This window comes from Hydra vulgaris, chromosome 09 (genome assembly GCF_038396675.1).
Source record: "Hydra vulgaris chromosome 09, alternate assembly HydraT2T_AEP".
Classification (NCBI taxonomy): Eukaryota; Metazoa; Cnidaria; class Hydrozoa; order Anthoathecata; family Hydridae; genus Hydra; species Hydra vulgaris.
Genome location: NC_088928.1, coordinates 47,216,506 through 47,237,500, shown reverse-complemented (window position 1 = coordinate 47,237,500; position 20,995 = coordinate 47,216,506). Strand labels below are relative to the sequence as shown.

General features: G+C 28.0%; 1 protein-coding gene across 3 annotated transcripts in view; it reads left to right on the top strand.

The window, feature by feature from the left end:
- Window positions 1-20,995, top strand: part of LOC100207083 (uncharacterized protein FLJ43738) — a 67,836-nt gene that overhangs the window by 9,992 nt on the left and 36,849 nt on the right. For all 3 annotated transcript variants that reach the window (XR_010640887.1, XM_065805904.1, XM_065805903.1), the window contains exons 3-7: window positions 1,820-2,021; window positions 6,323-6,522; window positions 7,131-7,171; window positions 10,149-10,353; window positions 10,592-10,907. Coding sequence is in view for 2 of the 3 variants with exons in the window: in XM_065805904.1 (XP_065661976.1) it covers window positions 1,820-2,021; window positions 6,323-6,522; window positions 7,131-7,171; window positions 10,149-10,353; window positions 10,592-10,907 (964 nt within the window). In the remaining variant the exon portion in view is untranslated. The remainder of the gene's footprint in view (window positions 1-1,819; window positions 2,022-6,322; window positions 6,523-7,130; window positions 7,172-10,148; window positions 10,354-10,591; window positions 10,908-20,995) is intronic.

Sequence of the window (20,995 nt, the reverse complement as noted above, 5' to 3'; positions counted from 1 at the left end):
TTTTCTTATAAATTCCTGTAGTAGGTTAACATAATACTATACTTATACAGAAACAATTAATCATCGTGACATTTTCTGATGCTAACAGCAAATTGTTTTTATCATAACAATAAAATATTGTATAATAAATTTATTACCTATTAAGTTCATTATTGTCAGGGTTAGGGCCAAATATGTATTTGTATTTGATCAAACATATTTTACACCAACCCTGATCATTGCTTTACTGTTGTGATAAAGTTTGGTAAATATTTTTAACATTAATAAATTAGTTTTATTAAAATACTATGTAACAAAAGTAACAAAAACATACATTTGCATAAATAGCATGTAGAAGTAATCAATTGCGGTTAAATTTTCTGTTTCATGGGGTTTGAGTTGATTCCATAATGGATTCATAAAAAGTTTTTAAAGCAATGAAATAGTACTTGTCATAAACTATTGTAGAAAGACTGCTTTAAAAAGATTTAAGTATTATAGAAAAATTATCAGAAAAGAATTAACTTGAAGATCTAGTGTGATGAATGATAAAATTTTAACTGTCTTTACCATTGAAAGATTTTTGATGTAAGTTTTAAAAGCAGCACACTTAATATAGTAATTGAATGAAATGTTAGGTTTTCTATCTGATAAACCTTTATAACACTACAAAGCATATATATCTATCTTATTCTTATTTTATCTCTAGTTATCTATTGCTGAAGATAAATGAAAATTTATCTACAAAGGTTTGTTTGGCAAAAGTTGAAGTGATGTGATAAGTAACTGCAGGGTATTTCATGGATGTCTTAACAGTCCTGATTTAGTTATTTTTAAAAGTTTCTTTAACTTACAACTAATTAATAGTCAAAATGATAAGGTATTACTTATTATGTGGCTGACTACAGACTGCATGTGGTTGATACTTATTCTGTGGCTGACTACAGACTGCATATGATTGATTAGTCAGAAATCAAGGATTAAAGAATATAAATCTATGTTGTCTAAAGTAAGAGACAACTATATATTCATCCAGGTCTAGTAAAGAGTGAGGCCATTTTTTAGTTTTTTTTAATTATTTAAGTCACCCCATCATTCCTACTCCTTCCCTATTGGTCTGCCCCTATATACATCTTGTTCTGTCAAGTGTCATGCATGTTGTTTTCTCATATGAAGCAAAATAGTTTTTATTTAAGCTGGTCATTTGTGTTTAGTAAAGGACGACATGGTGTAATGTACATTGACTTTTGTTTCTTACTTTTGTAAATATTTAACATTTAAGCAACTCAATTATCTATAAGTAAATTTTTTGAAACTTATCTACATTTGAGTTGATAAAATATTATGTGAAAGTAATTTTCATATTAACAGATGAAAATTTTTATGCTCTATGAATCCTTATGTTACATAATTCTTTTTTGCACATAAATCAAGTATATTTAAAAGTTATGTAAAATTATTTAAGTTTATAGTTAGGAGTATTTAACGATATCTTAAGTAGTTTCTGATTTCATTTAAAGCAAAAAACAAACACATATTTTTAAAGTTCAGTTAAAATTTACCAATCAAATATGTAGTTCTTAGGATGAAAGCTGGGCCAGGAAGGTATTAGCTAAATGTCAAATAGTCTTATTTCAGAAACTGCTAACAGTTGAAGGCTAAAATTATATGGAATTTTGTTTTATTAAGTCCTCTCAATGGTGTAACAAAAATAGTAAAATATGAATCATTTCACACAGTGTTACCCATAATAGTTTTTGTATTTTATCTACTAATAATTTAAAAAGTAATTTAAAAAATTTACTTAATTAGGTATAAATATTTTTTTTACACTCTTTAGCTGATGGTTTACAAAGCAAGAGAATGCCTAAAGTTCAAAGTTACTTTCACTGTGAATTTAAGTTACTTCCTATCGATGATGACTACTCCCAGTTTGATGTCATTTCATTTGGTATTGCTGCAAAATTGTACAATGGAGGAGAATCAAAGGTATTAAGGACATTCCAGGATGAAAATAAAACCTGGGTTGTATGGAATACTAGGTAAAAAAAATTTAAGTTTTTGTTTTGTTTATAACATAGACTTACTACTGTTTATGTACTACTGTTTATGTACTACTGTTTATGTACTACTGTTTATGCATATATATAGTATAAGTTTTGATATAGTTTCATAAATAAAGTTTTGTATTTTAATTGAAAATAATGTCATAAATTATTGTTTCTGATAATTATTATTATTGTTAAAAAAATTTGTAAAATAAAGCACTAAAAGTATAATCCATTATAAAATTTAACTTTATTTTAACGTAAATTGTTGTTTTAATAATAAAATCTTTTTATATTTTAAATTTTGATTTTCTAACCGTTTAGTGATATTTAATAATGTTAAATTCTTTGGTGCAAATAACACTAACCTTGTGTATAATAGTTCTATTAGAGACATTTTCACGAGAGTCCTTGATTTAAAAAAAAACCAAAATGAAGCAACAAACTCTTTGTATTTTTAAGGCATTAATTAATTACCAGGTAGTATTTTTTTTTTGGTTATCTTGATTAATCAGTAACCTTTTTTTTGGTTGATTAATTGGCAGATTAATTACATGCGTCTTTGTGTTAAAATGTAAATTATTTCAGGACTTCCAAGTGAATCATCAGGTAGCTTTGACACAAAATATTACTACCAATTTAACCTTTTAGTTGTTAAGTGTTGGACTTTTACTATGGGTTCTTGCGTTTCTTACTTTATTAAATGTAATCAATTTATACATTATGGAAAGAATTTAATTATGTAGTGGCGCTTTTTTTTTTTAAAAAAAAACTAACAAAAACTAAAATACAGAAAAGTTAAAACAATATTTAGCAATCTGAAAATGTATATATATTTAAACAAAAACTACTTAAAAATAATTTTTAGAACATATACATAATATTAGTTGTTTTCAGTTGAATGTAAATAAAAATGAGCAACTACAAGGTACTAGGTACAAGGTACTAGGTACTAGGTAGTATTATGTTGCTTTCATACCTTGGCTGTTACCGCTATAACTGTTTTTGTTGTCTTTTCTAATTTTTTTTTATGTTATTTTTTCTGACACACATCTACTTGTACTTATACTTTGAGGCTTTTTTGAGGTTGAATATTGACTCTCAGTTGAGCACAAAGCAATGTATCCTGCTTGATTAAAATCAGTCCAATGTATTTTAGCTTGTTACTGTTGAATGTGTTTTAGCTTGTTTCAGTTAAATTTTTTTTAAGTTGTTACAGTGGAATGTGTTTTAGCTTGTTACAGTAGAATGTGTTTTAGCTTGTTACAGTAGGTGTTTTAGCTTGTTACAGTAAAATGTGTTTAAGCTTGTTGCAGTAGAATGTATTTCAATATGTTACAGTAGAATGTGTTTTAGCTAGTTGCTGATCAATTTAGTGATCATTAAAGTATGTTTTTTTTAATCTATTTTTTGAAAGTTAAATTTTTGTCTTGGTTCCAAAGAAGTACACAAGCTCAGGAGTTTTTCAGTTAGGTACTATGAAAACCTTGTTTTAATTGTTTTGCTGAATTGTTCAACAGTTAAAAGGATTCCACTAAAGAATTAGATTAGACAACTTTTGAAAGATATAAGTTCAGAGTTAATATTGTAAGTCAGCATAACATTATAGCTTCCTTTGTTTTATTGTTAATAAAAATAAGGGTGTCACAGCTATCTTAAAGATTTTTGTAGTGGATAAAACTACTATACATATATATGTATAAAACATCGGTTATATAATTATACCCATGTTTCACATTTATTAATGATAAATGATAAACATCTTGTTTTAATTAATGGTGCAGCCTTACCTAATGAAGTTTGATCAAAATTAAAATTTTTTTGTTTGAAAATAATGTCATTAGATCCAATGATGATAAAATATTATTGTGGCTCTAAACATTGATACCATCAACTACATTTGCATTTGAATCTCTCTAGAAAGCATTTGCACTAGAATCTCTACTAGACCTTGTTGGAGGTGTTATAATTAATCAGAACAGTGGAGCAATTTTAATTACCTGTTCAGTGGAGCAATTTTAAGGTCAGCTCAAAATTATTTGAAACCCAATGACCTTTCACACTCAAAAACAAAGCATTGTTTATCTGAATATTTGTAGTTAAAGAAACGCTGATCATTTCATCATGTTTACTTTTTTCAAATTTTTTTTATTGTGGAATACTCTTTTGATAGAACATTGTAGAATGTATTCGGTTTTGTAATAAATCTATTGAATTAATTAGATTTTAAAGAATGTTGTGAAATCAATTGCTGTCATTTCTCCTATCAAATAATGTTCTTTTATAAATAGTGATCATTTAATTTCAAAATTTTCTTTTCAAATATTGATCTAATAATCAATTTTACTAGGAGCTTACAGCTGTCTCTGAACATTCATCACATTTATTTTTTACTTAGGAAATAAATATTTTCAGCCAAAAAAAATTTTTTAGATGACAGATGTTAGTTGTTGTAAAATTTTTTTGTTGATTTGTGATCTTCTTACCAGATGACTTTACATAATTTGCATAAAGGTTTTTCTTTCCTTAGAAAATAAATACTTCCACACTTTTCACCATCCTGCTTTTTTTAATTTAACAAACTTTTGAATACTTTAAATAAATTAATATGAATAATTTAAATAAATTAAATGAAAATTTAAGTTTAATTGTAAAGTAATGTCCTTGACTGTAGTAGCCAACCCAGACTTAGGGAGGTGAATGTTATTAAATAAAAATTTAACCTGTTATTTCGAAAAGGACACAAGTCCATTATTTAAAATTTTATTTAAAGTTCAAATTAAAAATATCTTTATGTTTTTTTTTCATAATAAATAAAACTCGCTAACAGGCTGTTTATATGAGGTGGGCTAGCCCAAATAGTTGGGCTGACTAAAAAAATAATAACATAAAAAAATATATATTTATACTGGAATTTAAATTTGAATTACATATTTTTATTTTTATTTAATTGATTGTTTTAAAAACAATCGGAAATGTTTTTGATAAAATAAAAGAATTAGCGTGATTTATTTTATTCAATCAGCTACATTCATAGGCCAGGCTGGATCACTTGTTTGTGTTTATATGGAAAAAAATGGTCTCACCTGAGTGGGATTCCACTAAAATTATCAAAATCTTAATTATCTGGGCTAGCTTTCTCATGTGAATAAGATTAATTTTTATATTAACAAAAGAAAATATTAAACACGTTGAGATCTCGTTTAAGTAAGCCAGCCCGGCTAACCGGGTTGCCTGCCTCATATAAACAGCTGTCAAAACTATATGTTTTTTATTTATTTACTCCAGTGTTTAGTTTTTATAGCATAGAAAAACAAAACATTTAATAAGAAACATATTTTTTGTTGATCTTGAAAAGTTTTTTTTTATATGGTGGGTTTAATTAAGTAAAAATAGATAACTATAAAATACTTAAAATTATTACCTGTTTATTTATGAGTGTTCTTTTAAGTTAAGAAAAACCTGGTAATCAACTTATTAATTGATAATCAGTTAAATATCCAAGGCTATTTTATTGTTAGAAAATTTGTTCATTGGTGCAATCTTAGCTATACAATCTATAATCTTGCAATGAAATATATAAGGAGCCAAATTTAAATTTTGAGTTTTCAAATTTAATTATTGCAGTACCCTGCTATCATTTTTTAATTCTGCTCTTATTGAGATGATGAAGTTTATAAATTCATCTATAAATACTTTGCAATTTTTATTCAAAGATTTATCATTTTAGCATTGATATTTTTAAACAACCAACTAATTTTTATTTGGTTGGTAAATGTATGGTTAAGGATTGCAATTCTAAACCTCAACATTCAGAAAATATTATAAATATATAAAATGTTAAAAATATCTTTTTCTTTAAATATTTTATGAACCCTACAGATTATACGAACAGTATTTGTGAAGATAGGACTCCTAAAAACGTTTACATTTAAATGGTTTGCCTTGTCACTTATTTCAATGAGAGATTTTTTTAAACCAATATAATACTATAAAAATTCTGTTTAATTATTATTAATTGTCAATTAAATATGTCAGTTTTTATATTATTATTTGAAACATTCAATAAAAAATTTGTCACTTTACAAAAAATTTTTAAAAAACTGTCCCTGTTGATGGTATCTTGTGTAAGTTCTATTTGTGGGTTTTATGCAGTCAATTGTCACCATTCTTTCATAACATGTAACTAAGTATTTATCTTTTAATTTAAATTAGTTAAATAATGGCTATTCGATATTATTGACATAGATGATTGTTAAATGATTAAATTTTTAATAGTTGTTTTTAATTTTTAGTCGAAGAGTGCTTATTGACAAAAAGTTACTACTAGATATGTTTCATCACACGGTTGAGTTAGATGTTTGGATCTCAAAAAAAAAAGTATCTAGTCACGCACGGTTTGATCGACCAAAAGCTTTTTTCATACCAAAGATGCTAAGATATGATGAAGTTGATTTAGATTTTATAAAAACAATGCTTATCCAAGAGGAAAAAGGTTTTAATGTCTTTCAATAAAAAATATTTTAAAGTATTTACAATATTTTGTCAGTATACAAGGGAAATGCACTTAGTTGATTTTCGGCAGTATAGAGTTGTTTATACCACTATTTAGTATTTTAAATTCTCTATCGTTTGATATTCAACAATAATTAATAAAACAATTATTAACAATTTATTCAGATTTTTTATTTCAACTATTACACAAAAGCTTATTATTTTAACTATTGCGCAAAAACTTATTTGTTCATTATCCAAAAACATCATTATCTAAATGATGTTTTTGGACTTAATGCACCTCCGTTGTATACCTATGATTTATTCAGTAAACTCCTGATAACTCTAATCTCTAAGAGACAAAGAAAATGTTGTGATATGAATGTTCAAGCTATCCAGTGAAGCGATTGTGTGTTTCAGTGCTATCCAGTGAAGCTATCCAGTGATTTCTATTAGAAGTTGGGTTCAACAAGAATATGAAAATACTTTGAGTTACTGAAAATTTGAGTTATTAAGGGTTCCAATTTTCGAGACTTCAAGTTAGCAAGAGTTTACTGTATTTTCAATTTGAAATTTATTTTATTCTTTGTTTTTTATATATCTTTTTAGATTTTAGTTTTGACGGATTTAAAAAGACTAAATTAAAAACAGTAGGTAGTACTTTCAATCAAAATATTTAATCTTATTGTAGAATAAGTTTGTGCTTTTTCAATTTTATTATAGTTTTTTTTCTTGTAAAAAAAAAACAAAAAAACAAATGCTATATACTTTTGGATATCTTTGTATACTTCTGCAAACTCCAAAAGTTCAAACATTTTTAAAAGCAAATTCTAAAAAATGCAAGTAAAACTTCTGAAAAAAGTTGTGTTTTGAAAAACTGACATATATTGGTTGCACATGGGTAATTAAAAGGTTTGTTTTGTACATTTTTAAAATAATTGAATTAAAAGTTAAAACAAAGTAACTTCATAAATGTCTAGTCTATCAGATCTTTATCTATAGAAGAAGATGAACAAATAAGAATAATATAATATGCTACAGAAAAGATAGAATAAAATGTTCAGTTTTTAAAAACTACATCAGCTTTGCTTAAGTAGTGATGTGTAACAATTTTCTAAAAATTGTTAGTTTATTCAATTCCATAGGAGCTTTAGATTAAGGATTTTTTTCTTTAGATTAATATTAGGATACTAAGAATAAGCATTTTTGTATATTTTTTATGTGGCATTTTTTGGTTTTTAATCACTATTTAATTTCATTTTACTTTATTTTAGTTTCCTATTTGGTTTTTCATCAGTTTTATAAATGTTATACAACAGTTGTTTTATTTAGTAGTTTTACTTAACTATTTAAGTTAGGAGCAAGTTTACCTGCAAGTTTACCTGCAAGTTTACCTGCAAGTTTACTTGCAAGTTTATCTGCAAGTAAAGATAAGAGCTTTAGAGCTAGAAAATACTCGACAGAAGACTTAAATAGTTTGAGTCAGGACAAAATGAAGACTGGGAAGAATTCTAAAGTTCATTGATATAAAGTTATTGACAATATTACAATAACTATTAGGCTTTTTCTTATTTGTAGCTAGGGCCACTAGCTAATGTACCTAGGACTGCTCTCTGAAAATTAGGTTTAACTCCATAATAAATTGACAACAAAGATAAACTTATAAGTTTGATTAAAAATTTATCTTAGATTGTTTTCAATGAATTTATCTAGTGTTACTTAATTGCAACACTTAAATAAATAACAAAATTGACTAATAGTTCTGAGAAAAATTACAAATAACTCAACGCATAAAATGGTAGTCCCAAAACAACTGCAAGAACAAAACATTCTGCACCAATCAAAATTTAACAATCTACCTCGTTATCAAGCAAATTCTTTATGCACATATGACCCTAGGTACAAGCAAACTATATCGCCCTAGCTTCAATAAATGATAGCCTCATGAAAAGTATCATTAAAGAACCCTGATTGAGAGGAACTGAACATCGCATTTAGTACTTAAGTAACAAACAGTATAATATAAAAACTTCTAGAAAAGCATTTTCTCTAGGATTGTAAAAAAATCTGATACCAGCAGCAAAAACTTACTTTATACAATTAAAAAGCATTTTCCGATTATAGCTAATCAAATAGGATTAAAAAATATTTTTTATGACTAATCATCTCACTGAGAAGCATTACTTAGAATTTTATAGTTTTCAAATAAAATGGGATGATCCTGAAGATATTCTATACTAATATTCTTGAGAAAAAGTCATCATAATCAGAAAATGATGACTTTTTCTCAAGACTAGAATGTATAGTATAGAATATCTTCAGCAAATATATTCACTATAGAGGTAAGACTATCATTAAAATATCAGTTACAAAATGGAACATTGTGGTTCCTCATAGGTTAATAGAACTAAAGGAGAGTTTTGTCCATCAAGGTTTAATGCTGCAATTAGAAAGGAATGGTTAACAAATTTTAAAAACTTTCCCAGGTACACTTTATGAAAAAAGCCTATTGAAAAAAGCATTATGCCAAAATTTATTAAATGTCTTTGATATGTAAAGAGCATTAGCACTTTGCTTCCTTTTAATGTAAGGTAGAGCCTTTTTGATATTGCAGTTAACTGTTGAGTGGAAGGATTGAAATCTGTATTGATGGTCAGAGAGTCAGTTTTTAGTTTGTTAATTATAGACTCAATCAATACAGATTTTAATGCTCAATTAATACACTGACAATCAATACAGATTTCAATCTTCTCAGCAAGAGAATTGAAATTGTATTGATTGTCAGAAACTAAGTTTTTGGCTTGTTAATTTTAGACTCAAATATCATTTTAGTAATAGTAAAAACACTGGTTGTGCAATAGTTAGACTTAATTATCAAGAACTATATCTAGTATCAAAAACTATATCGAATATCAGGAAATATGAAAATTTAGATACTGTATAAGATTAAAAGAAGTCACATATAACATCAGGAGCTACACAAAGTACCAGAAACTGTAAGAAATATCAGCAACTACAACTTACAACTAAATATTTGGAGCTATGTGAAATATTAGAAACAGAATAAAATATCAGGAGCTACAAAAAATATCAGGAATTAAATAAAGCATTAGAAACTTTAAAAAAGTCAGGAGCTTTAAGAAATGTGAGAAACTACATTAAAGTAAAACTAAGAGTTACTGTGTTATTAAATTGTAAGCTAATGAAGTATTTTATCTTCATATCCTGTACTGTATTATATAATGTTGCATAATCATTTATGGTTTATTTTTTAAAATACGCCATAAATGATGTCTGTAATATCTTAAAGCATATATATTGGCTTATATCCTAGATTTCATTATAAAGATCAATTTATAAAATTTATAAAACTATTTTAATATAGTTATTAACAGGTGCTTGTTGTAATCATACCATTTATAACTACATTTTAACTTCAAGGGTGTCAGAATTATGTATATTTTATCCCACTCTCATTCATGTTGCACACTACTTGTAGAAAAATAAATATACCTTCATATTGTAGTTGTTTCAAATAATCACAATTATTTGCAACAATTGGCATTATTTCATATTATATTATTATTTTGTTTTTAAAGTTGTTTTTTTTTCTTTTCTTAATATTAGTATTCAAGTGACAATTTGGCATTATTAAAGAAGCGTTATATTGAAAAATCTGAAAAGTATATAAATGTTCAAGTACGTTTGAATGCAAATAATGAGCCTGAGTTGAAAAACATTTTTTTGTTGGCTTCATCAGGTGCTAAACCACTTGTTTTTGATACTAAAGAAGAAGATTTTATGGGTCATACACATAATCTAACTTCTGGCAGTAATTAATTTATTATTTAATACACAAAATATGTTATAACAGATTGTTCTAATTAGAATTTCAAGTTAAACATGAGTTCGATTAGTTTTAATAATAACTAGACCTAGATATGTAGTAATAATGTTATTATTCCTTAAGATTATTTGGTATTTTTGAAGTTCACCATTATTTGAAATTTTTTTATCTGTTTTTTTTTTTTCAACTATTTATTAATTATTTATAACTTTGATGATTTTAGTTACTGATAGTGCTTCTTCTTCTACTGCTTCTTGTCAATTAGCTGAAAAAAAAAGAAATGTTGTTAGAAAAGATACCAAGGGAATTATAGGGACCATCAAAATTCCTTTGTCAGACTTTTTCAGTGGTTCTACTGTTAGAAGTGCAAAATTGCATACCGAACATTCTTTATTAACTGATGTAATAATGGTTATTAGTCTTGATAAACCGTTGTTGTCAAGTAAACAGAGTCATGATCTAAATCCTATGGTTACTACAGTTGCATCAGCTACAAACATGCCTGATAAACTTTTATCATTTAATGACTTAAAAAACAGGTTTTTCTTTTTTTTAGAAAAGTTTTATTTTTCTATAAGTTTTTTTTAGCTTTGATGGAGTAATTTTATTTTTTTGTTGTTGATAAATTCATTTTATTGATTATTTTGTCTAATAAAAAAGTAACTTACCAGGTGAGTTAAAAAATGTGACTGTTAAATTAGGATAGGTTTGGTTAGATCCAAGATAAACTTCCAATATTTTTTAAATTCTATAGACAGATAAAGTGCCAGTTAGACATCTTTGAAGGAAAAATTAATTTATTTTGAAAAAACATTTAAATAAAGTCAAGAAACTAACAAATTATTGAACCTTTAAGTGTTGGAATTCCGCCAAATCAGTTGCTGAAGCTCTGGGTGTAGCTCGTTTTAAGACTTGGTTATGTAAAAAGAAAAAAAAGGCAGAGAAAGACCAAAATCTAAAATAACACCAACAACAAAAAGGGCTGTCAAAACCAGGCTTGTTAGGAACCCTGTGAGATAAATCAGAAAGATGTCCAAGGAGATGAACAAAGGAAATACAACAAAGAGAGCGCTCTTGAAAAAATAATGTTGGAGCTAGGTCATTGGCTTGAACTGCCAAACCATTACTCACTGCTACTAACATGACAAAAAAAAAGGCATGTCGATTTTACTGTTTTCAGATGAAAAACTTTTTATAGTGGACAAGAACTCAAACGGTCAAAATGATAGAGTTTTAGTCAGAGGGGATGCTGATAACTTTCCTGACTATTATCTATACAGATTTAAGACAAATATTCTAGTCAGGTAATGTTTTTTAACCCTGATAACAGTAGTCTTTACTCAAAGTAGGGCACCATGCCACACATCCATAAAAACACAGAAATGGCACAGGAGTTCAAGCATAAATTTTTCATCAGTTTAAAGTCCAGATAGAATAGCCGCAGATTTTCAGCAGACTACATTGAAAAGACCTATCATACCTTTAGGGGTCACATTGAAAAATTATTGAGAAAGAAGGCTTGAGTAAAAAGTATTGTTTTACTTTGTTTTAAATATTTTCTATTAAAAAGGTTTTGTCAGAAATAAGAAATAAAGCTTCACTGTTATTTTTTTTTAACGTAAATATATTTTCACTTTTTTCACCTCACCCAGTAGTTATATTTTGTCTAATAAAAAGGTAATTAGCTATGTTTTGTAACTATAAATCTAATTAAAATATTTAATCTAGTTAAAACAATTATCATAAATTTTTTTTTCCATATTTGTAACATTTGATAACAAATGTATTTATTATTTTTAAGTTATATGAAAATGTTTTTTAAATGAAAATGAATAAAATAAAGTACAAATACTTGTTTAAGCTTGGTTCTGATTGATTTTTTGTTGATTTTTAAGTTTTTAAACTTATTCTTTATTATTATGTAATAACATCAATTAGTCAGAGAAACAAGATATAGTATAATTAATCAAGTATTGATTTAATTCAATATATATTTTTTGAAACAATTTTGTCATGTTCTGTATGTTATCTATCCTGTTGTCTTATTTTTGGCTACTTAAAATTATAAATGACTATCTACATTTATTGATATCTATCAGTTATGTGCATGAAAATAGCATTATCTTGAATTTTTTGAATAATCTTGAGTAATTTTTTACTAATTACTGAAAAATTTTTATTTTGACACTTCAATCTAATAAAATAAAATAAAAAGATTCATCCATCCATAATACATCGAGTCACTCTTCTATGGGTCAATTTAACTGCAAATGTTTAGCTGTATGTTTCTTTTGTCAACAAAGAAACCTTTCACAGACTGTGTGCACATAAGCTATTCTCTTATAAGCTGCTATGAACAGTTGTGTCACTCACTTGTAATTCAAGATCATCTTTAACTTGCTTTGGCTGATAAAAATGGTTTGCTTTTAATATATCTAACAAATTTTTGGTCTTCTTGGGTGGTAGTCATTTTTCACCTCATTTTTAAACTTTTGCTTTATAATTTATGGTATTTGAATTCATCTTTGCAGAACCTTCAAGAATTTTTTGTATATATGAGTAAGATTTACTCTCTCTATGATGTTTCAAAATAATGTTGTGTTCTGTTGGTGTACAATGACATCCTTGGCCCACTTTTAAAGGTTAAGAAATCACATTCACCAATAAACATACACAAATAAATAAAGAATATATTATGATTGAAATAATACTTACTTTTCTTTTTAAAATTACAAAAATTTTAAATTTTATGAACTAACTTTAAAATCAAACAACCACTGCTATTTTAATACATTCCATCAATACAATATTTTCATCAAAAATAACAGTATTCTTGGATGTATTGAATTCTTATTTGCTCAATTTACTTATCTCATTCTTGTGTATACACACTTAAAAAAACTTTATACAGAACATTATAGAAATATAAAGAACTATACAGAACTTAGAAAACTTTATACATAATATTACAGAAATATAAAGAACTATACAGAACTTAGAAAACTTTATACAGAATATTACAGAAATATAAAGAACTATACAGAACTTAGAAATTTTTATACAGAATATTACAGAAATATAAAGAACTATACAGAACTTAGAAAACTTTATACAGAATATTACAGAAATATAAAGAACTATACAGAACTTAGAAAACTTTATACAGAATATTACAGAAATATAAAGAACTATACAGAACTTACAAAACTTTATACAGAATATTACAGAAATATAAAAAACTATACAGAACTTAGAAAACTTTATACAGAATATTACAGAAATATAAAGAACTATACAGAACTTACAAAACTTTATACAGAATATTACAGAAATATAAAGAACTATACAGAACTTAGAAAACTTTATACAGAATATTACAGAAGTATAAAGAACTATACAGAACTTAGAAAACTTTATACAGAATATTACAGAAATATAAAGAACTATACAGAACTTAGAAAACTTTATACAGAATATTACAGAAATGTAAAGAACTATACAGAACTTAGAAAACTTTATACAGAATATTACAGAAATATAAAGAACTATACAGAACTTAGAAAACTTTATACAGAATATTACAGAAATGTAAAGAACTATACAGAACTTAGAAAACTTTATACAGAATATTACAGAAATGTAAAGAACAATACAGAACTTAGAAAACTTTATACAGAATATTACAGAAATGTAAAGAACTATACAGAACTTAGAAAACTTTATACAGAATATTACAGAAATGTAAAGAACTATACAGAACTTAGAAAACTTTATACAGAATATTACAGAAATGTAAAGAACTATACAGAACTTAGAAAACTTTATACAGGATATTACAGAAATGTAAAGAACTATACAGAACTTAGAAAACTTTATACAGGATATTACAGAAATGTAAAGAACTATACAGAACTTAGAAGGAGAAACTTAGAAGGAGAGTAATAATAAGAGAAAAATAATTTTTTATATTTTATATTTTCATGCTCACAGCTGGATGTTGGTAAAGTTTTTAGTCAGGCTTAATAAATTAATAAAAACAAATCGAAAGAAGGTGATGAAACCTGCAGAGTTCTTTCTGAAGAACTCTGCAGGTTTCATCACCTGCAAGTTCTTCAGAAAGCTTCCTTATAAACCTGCAGACGGTAGATTGTAAAAGAAATTTAAATAAGTTTTTATATTCATTCACCTGTAAGTTACTTTATGCATGTTTGTGTTCTGCTTAAAGTAATTTTCCATCAGTTAAATCTTATGTCTTGCAAAACTCACCAGACTTGCTTCCTCTTAGTGAACCTTTGAGTGTTGCATTTTTCCTTGATTCATGTCTTGTTTCTGATCCTAGCATTTTTTCATTTTTTCCTTTTTCTCTCTCAGGTGGTTCTGACCATGATTTGATCAATATAAATCTTAAATCTTGTGTTCCTTTTTTAGAATCACCCTATCATCACACTACTAATACTTCTCTAAAGCTGATTTAGCTTTAGAGGTGACCTAAAGCTAAGGTTCTTTTTGTGATTTTCTTTGTGATGATCCTTAGGCTAATATCTTTTCTCTCTCTGCTGATAAATGCGCCTCCTACGTAACCTCCTGGATACAGACATGAATGTAAGCTTTTATTCCTTTTGTTAGTCAAACCACATTTTACTCCATGGTTTTCACCTTCTTGTAGAGCTGCTATATCTAATAGTAATCATTTCTTCATCTTTTTTAAAAAAACAACTCTCTCGAGAATAAACGGCTATTTATTATTGCAAGAAATCGATGTAAAAATGTCAGATGGTAAGCCTTATTATTCTCAGTTCACTAAATCTTGTATCTTATCTCAGAAGTTAGGCTTTAGCAACTTTTGGAAAATCTTCAACAGCATCATTAACAAAGGTAGGTCTAACATTCCATTTCTCATTCATGAGACTGATCTTATTATCTCTCCCAAGGATAAAGCAGAACTATTTCTATAGAAATTTTCTTTTAAAACTCTTGAATCTTATAACCGCTCTCTCCCTTTCATTCCAATTAAACAGGTTAACCCACTGTTAGACATTCAAATCATTCCAGCTTCCGTTGCTAAAGTCATATCTCGTTTAAACTCTTCTATGGCTTTTGGTCCAGACAACATTCTTGTCATAGTCTTAAAAAATTGTTCTCCAGAACTCTCTTCATTTCTCTCTAAACTCTTTAATAAGTGCTTGACTGAGTCTTGTTTTCCTGCCTGCTGGAAAATGACACCTGTGGTTTTAATTTTTAAAAACTCTGGCAAACATTCTGACTCCTCCAACCATTGCTTAATCAGTCTTCTATCTGTTATTAGCAATATTTTTGAGTCTTTGATTAACAAATTTCTAGAATCCTATCTTGAGTTAAATAACTTACTGTCAGACAATTAATATGGTTTCTCAATCTTCTGGCTTTACGGCTGACTTGTTACCTGCTGTGACTAAACAATTTTATTGTGCATTAGATACAGTTTGGAATGCTTGTCTTCTCCATAAGCTGGCTTTATATAGTGTATCTTCATATGTTGAAAGTTTTTGAGATTATCAAATTGTTTTTTCTAATTGCTTTAATAAAGTCATCCTCAAAGGCCAACACTTTTCTTCATTTCCAGTAACTTCTGGGGTACCCAGAAGGGGTACCCCAGATGTTACTGGGAATGAAGAAAAGTGTTGGCCTTTGAGGAAGGTTCTGTCCTTGGTCCTGTTTTGTTTCTAATAAACATTAATGATCTTCCTGACAATTTTACATCTAAAGTGTTTCTATTTGCTGACAACTTAACTTTATACTCCTGTCTTGAGAAATAGTCCTCTCTTTTCGATTGTTTAGAACAGGTAGCTGATCTTGAATTTGATCTTGACTGCTGTAACAGATTTGGGCTTGCAGTGGCTTGTGAATTTTAACTCTAACAAAACTCAGTTATTTTATGCGAGCAACTATCGCAATGCTGTCGAAATTTTTAAATTGAGTCTTCTTTTTTATGTCTTCTTGGATTATCATTTACCACTTACCTCTCAAGGAAATATATAATCTATTGCAAAGTTAGCATCTGCTAAGATTGCTTCTCTTTATTGTGCTTGCCATTCTCTTACAGCTAGGGTTCCCATTCTCCTCTTTTTTGCGTAGGAGAGCGCAGCGCTAAACTAATTAAAATTGAAGTTTTCACAGCGTTCTCCTCCGGAAAAAAGAGGAGAATGGGAACCCTACTTACAGCTGATTCCATTCTCTATCTTTACAAATCTCTTATTTGTCCCTGTATGGAATACTTTTGTCATATTTGGGTTGGTTCTTCTAATGACGCTCTTTCTCTTTTAAACAAGATCTAAAAATGTATTGTAAACATAGTTGGACCTGCTCTATATGCCAAGCTTGAGGCCATCAAGCAAAACTTATTCTTGTTTGACTCATCATTCAGCAAAGTCTCATCTTTTTACTGTATCTGTCCTTGCATGCTCAAAAAATTTGTATTTGTCTAGATTTTTCCCCTGCACTTCATCCCTTTGGAACTCCTGCAACTTTTTAAGTCTTCTTTCAACCATTTCCTTGCACTTGCATTCTATTCTTTGTTTTCTAGTAACTTCAAACTTAAAAGTGGTTGCTTGCAGCCTTGTTGGGAGTGAATTAGAATTTAAAAAAAAAAGGCATACACATACTAGTTTTGCTTTTATTTATGATGTACAGCTTTTTCAGAAGAAAAAAACAAAGAATAATGAAAGAAAAGATTGCTACCCTCTGCCAAAAATGATGAAAACCTTCAGTTGATGAAGTGGCTTTCTTGCATCAGCAGGCTTTAAGATAGTTGATGTATGTATTTAAGCCCTGGGCAGCAGGCAATTTCAGTGCGATGTCTTAGAGCTTGTTTAAGCATGCATTTATTATTACTATCATTATATATATACACACACACTCACACATCAAAATACGCATATAACTAACATAAATTATATACAATACATAGTATTCTCTACTGCAAGCCTATTCATTGTGCAACCAGTTTTTTTTTGTGGGGGCCTTTTTTTTTATGGCAAAAGTAGATAAATGCAGGTTCTTTGTCAGATCTGGAGTGATAGAGGTACCCAAATTTTGTTTTTAAAATGTCACTCAGTATAATACAATTATGTCCATATCAAATAAATAATAGTCAGATATTATCATAAAAATACTACTTGAAGATTTTCTGCAGGCATGGTCTTTGACCATTTGAAAAATTATGAAACAAAACTATTTCCATTGGCAAGAATCTTTTAAAACTTTTAATCCACAACATTCCAAAAATTTGGAAAACTGACCATATTTCTGATAATAGATTTGATCTAGGAGTTATTATTCATTTTTGTTATATTCATATTCAGTTATTATTCATGTGAACAAGTGACATTTTAACACCTTCAACAATAAAAGATTATTGAAAATGCTATCAAAAATTTTACAACAGTCTTCAGACAATTTAAATTGGCATATGCACATTGATGACTAGATTTTGCATTAAAATTGTCCACATTTATTTTCAAAAGTAAAAAGCCGTGTTTTATATGTAACTTTTCAATGACTTGTTGAACACTCAGAAAATAGGTACCTCCAAACCTTGACAAAGTATGCTAAATTCTTTTTATAGGTGATCTGATATAAATTGACCAAAAAGAACATAATTTTGATAATTAGAATGGCAAGCATACATGCAAGAATTTTTTGGCATGATATATATTAGGGTATGTCACTTAAAACAAAAATGAGCAAAGAAACTTATAGCATCAATATTGTAATGCCAATATATATAATAAATAAAAATTAACAAAAAAAATTTGTAAAAAATTTTTTTTACCTATCAGGGAACTCGTTTTTTTAGTAAGATGTCAGATTGTAAAAAATCTTAAATTTAAAAAAGTCATACCTCAGTTAGTTTAGTTCAATTTTCATGTATAATAAATAATTAAAAAAATGGTAATACGATTGGCTTTGAAAAATTGAGATTATATCAGTGCTGATGATGCCAGAGGATCAGGTGCTCCCCCCTCTCCCCATTTTTTCTATAAAAGAGGACCTTTTTTAGTAGTTGATGATGATTGTGCACCTTCCCCCTAACTCCCCCCAAGTTTGAAAACCACGTTGTTGGCCCTGTCTTAGAAATGCAAAGTTCTGAAAAGTTGTAGGTTACTTTTAAATAGTTATTTTCTATGTTTATTGCATTGTACAGAAGTGTACATTATTGTCTATGTTTATTACATTAGTACAAAAGTGTATTTTGCGTACAATGTACATAATGCACACTTCTGTACTAATGTACTCTTCTGTATGTATTACAGAAGAGTACATTAATATAAATAATAATATTTTTGTATTTAAACATGTTTTAATTTATTCATACTAGGAATCAATAAAACTGGAAATAAATTACTTCCGTTCGGTGCATTCATGTACCTCATACATGAATACACAGTACAAAAGTACTTTACTTCTGGTTTGGTCATTTTCCAGTTTTACAGATATTGACAAGCATATAATGAAAAGTCGCATAAAAATATTGAAAATTTAGAAATATTGTTTATATTTACTTGTATTCACTAAGCCAAACCTTTTATTATTTGTTTTATTTTCAAGAAGGCTGATTTCTGTAAGAGAACTTTGTGTACAATATGCAGACTTGGTTCTTTAACAGTGGACAAGATCAAATGCTCTTTTTAAGTTTCCTGTGGTAATAAACAAGATGTTATTGGTATAGAAAATAGAAATAGTATGGAATAAGTTTAGTAATATTTCTAGAAGACAAACAGCCCAAAAAATTGTTTCTACCTGGGAAATCTGATTTGATCAATTGCTTGACATTACATCTTGTAAATGTAAAATCACTTTATGTAATGAAAGTGCTCAAAATTAAATAGTTGTTTAGATTTTGAACATATTTAGTGTACTTATCCGAGGGAAAATTAGATTCCAAAAAGTGAACTTATTTGGTTAAAAGCTGAAAGAGAAAAACTGGGTCACTATCAAAATATCAAATGACTTGTAAAGATACTAAGGAAACAGCTATACAGGTTTCTTTAGAAAAGAGGAAGCTGAAAAGAATGTCCAGCCTAGAAAAAAAATTAGAAAAAAAGAAGAGAAAAAGATCTTGTTGAGTCTTTCATAAGTGATGATAATTCAAATAGAATAGAAATGAACCTGCTCCAGTTAATAACTGGAAACTAAATTTTATGTCTATTAGTAATACTGCTGAAGCTTCTTTGAGATTCGATAATTCACCAGCTGCAACATCAGCAGTAGTTTCAGCTTTTCATTAAGACCTTATTCTTTTTAACACCTAAAATATCCTATTTGGTTGTAGATCCTAAGAAAGTTGTTAGAGCTAGGAAAGCAGTAATGACTAAGCAAAGACATCTGAAGAAATGAAGATTCAAGTACAACCTATCAAAGGTATATTTGCTGATGGTAGAAAAGATTTTACCACAATTTTTAAGCACAACCCTGTAACAAAACAATTTCATCAAAGGGTTGTGAAAGAAGAACACATTAGTGTTACTTCTGAACCTGACGGTCACTATACTACACATTTTACACCCATGAAGGCAATATCTCCTAATAAGCCTGCTAAACAAGCAGCTATTGGATTATTTAATTGGGTGGTTCCTCGGGGAGTACATAAATCTCTAAAAGTAATAAGAGGAGATTCAACAAATGCTGTAACTGTTTCAGGGAAAGATGGCGTTTTGTTGACAAATCTTGAACATTTGTTGTGTAGAAAGTGTTTCTGGTCTATTTGTATGCTACATTGCAATGAGCTTCCTTTGAGGCACATTCCTATAGCAGATGGCTTACTACTGAAGAAGCTAATTTTTTTTTCTATATAAGTGACCATGGTTTTACTGATGATATGCTAAGAAAATTTCACCTATTTTTAAAATGGTTAGTTCAAGTGTATTTTCACATGTGGTGTAAAATCAAAGTGAAACACATTATTGTTGAGTCCCCAGAACACATAGTAACACTGTTAAGACTGCTGAGAAAACAGGAGGATGAGATAATAGTAATTGTTACTCTGTTCATAAAAAATGGAGCTTATTTTGCTTATTCTGAATCTTTGATTCTTTCTCTTATAGCAAGCTCAGATAAGGAATCTAGGAGGTTTGCAATTAAAACTATCAAAGAGATATGGAGAGGTTCAGAGTATGGAGACACTCGATTCAGGCCAAGGAAGAAGGTTCAACTCAATCTGGGAGCTATATCCATACAAGAACTGGACTACTGAGACAAAGAAGATAAATCAGAATCTGTATTTACTTATCAAATACCTTCAAAATATCTTGAAAATTTTTTAGAGACAACTTTTAAATCACCTCAATTTCCCCTACACGTCTTGTGAAAGAGCGGTAAAAGAGGTGACAGATGTATCTGCATCTGTTTGTGGATGTAAGGGAAGAGATGGGTTTGTCAGGGCCAGGATGGCTCATAGACTATTAATGCCTAAGCTGCACACTAAAAAAGCTTAAAGAAACATTTTTTTAAAAGACACTTGAATTTGATTATTTATACTGTAAATATATGTTTTAACATGAATATGTACTTTTGCCAAACAAATAATAAGCTTAATGCCATTTGTTTTTTTCTTTTTCATATCTTTTTTTTTTTCGTTTTCTTTTTCTTA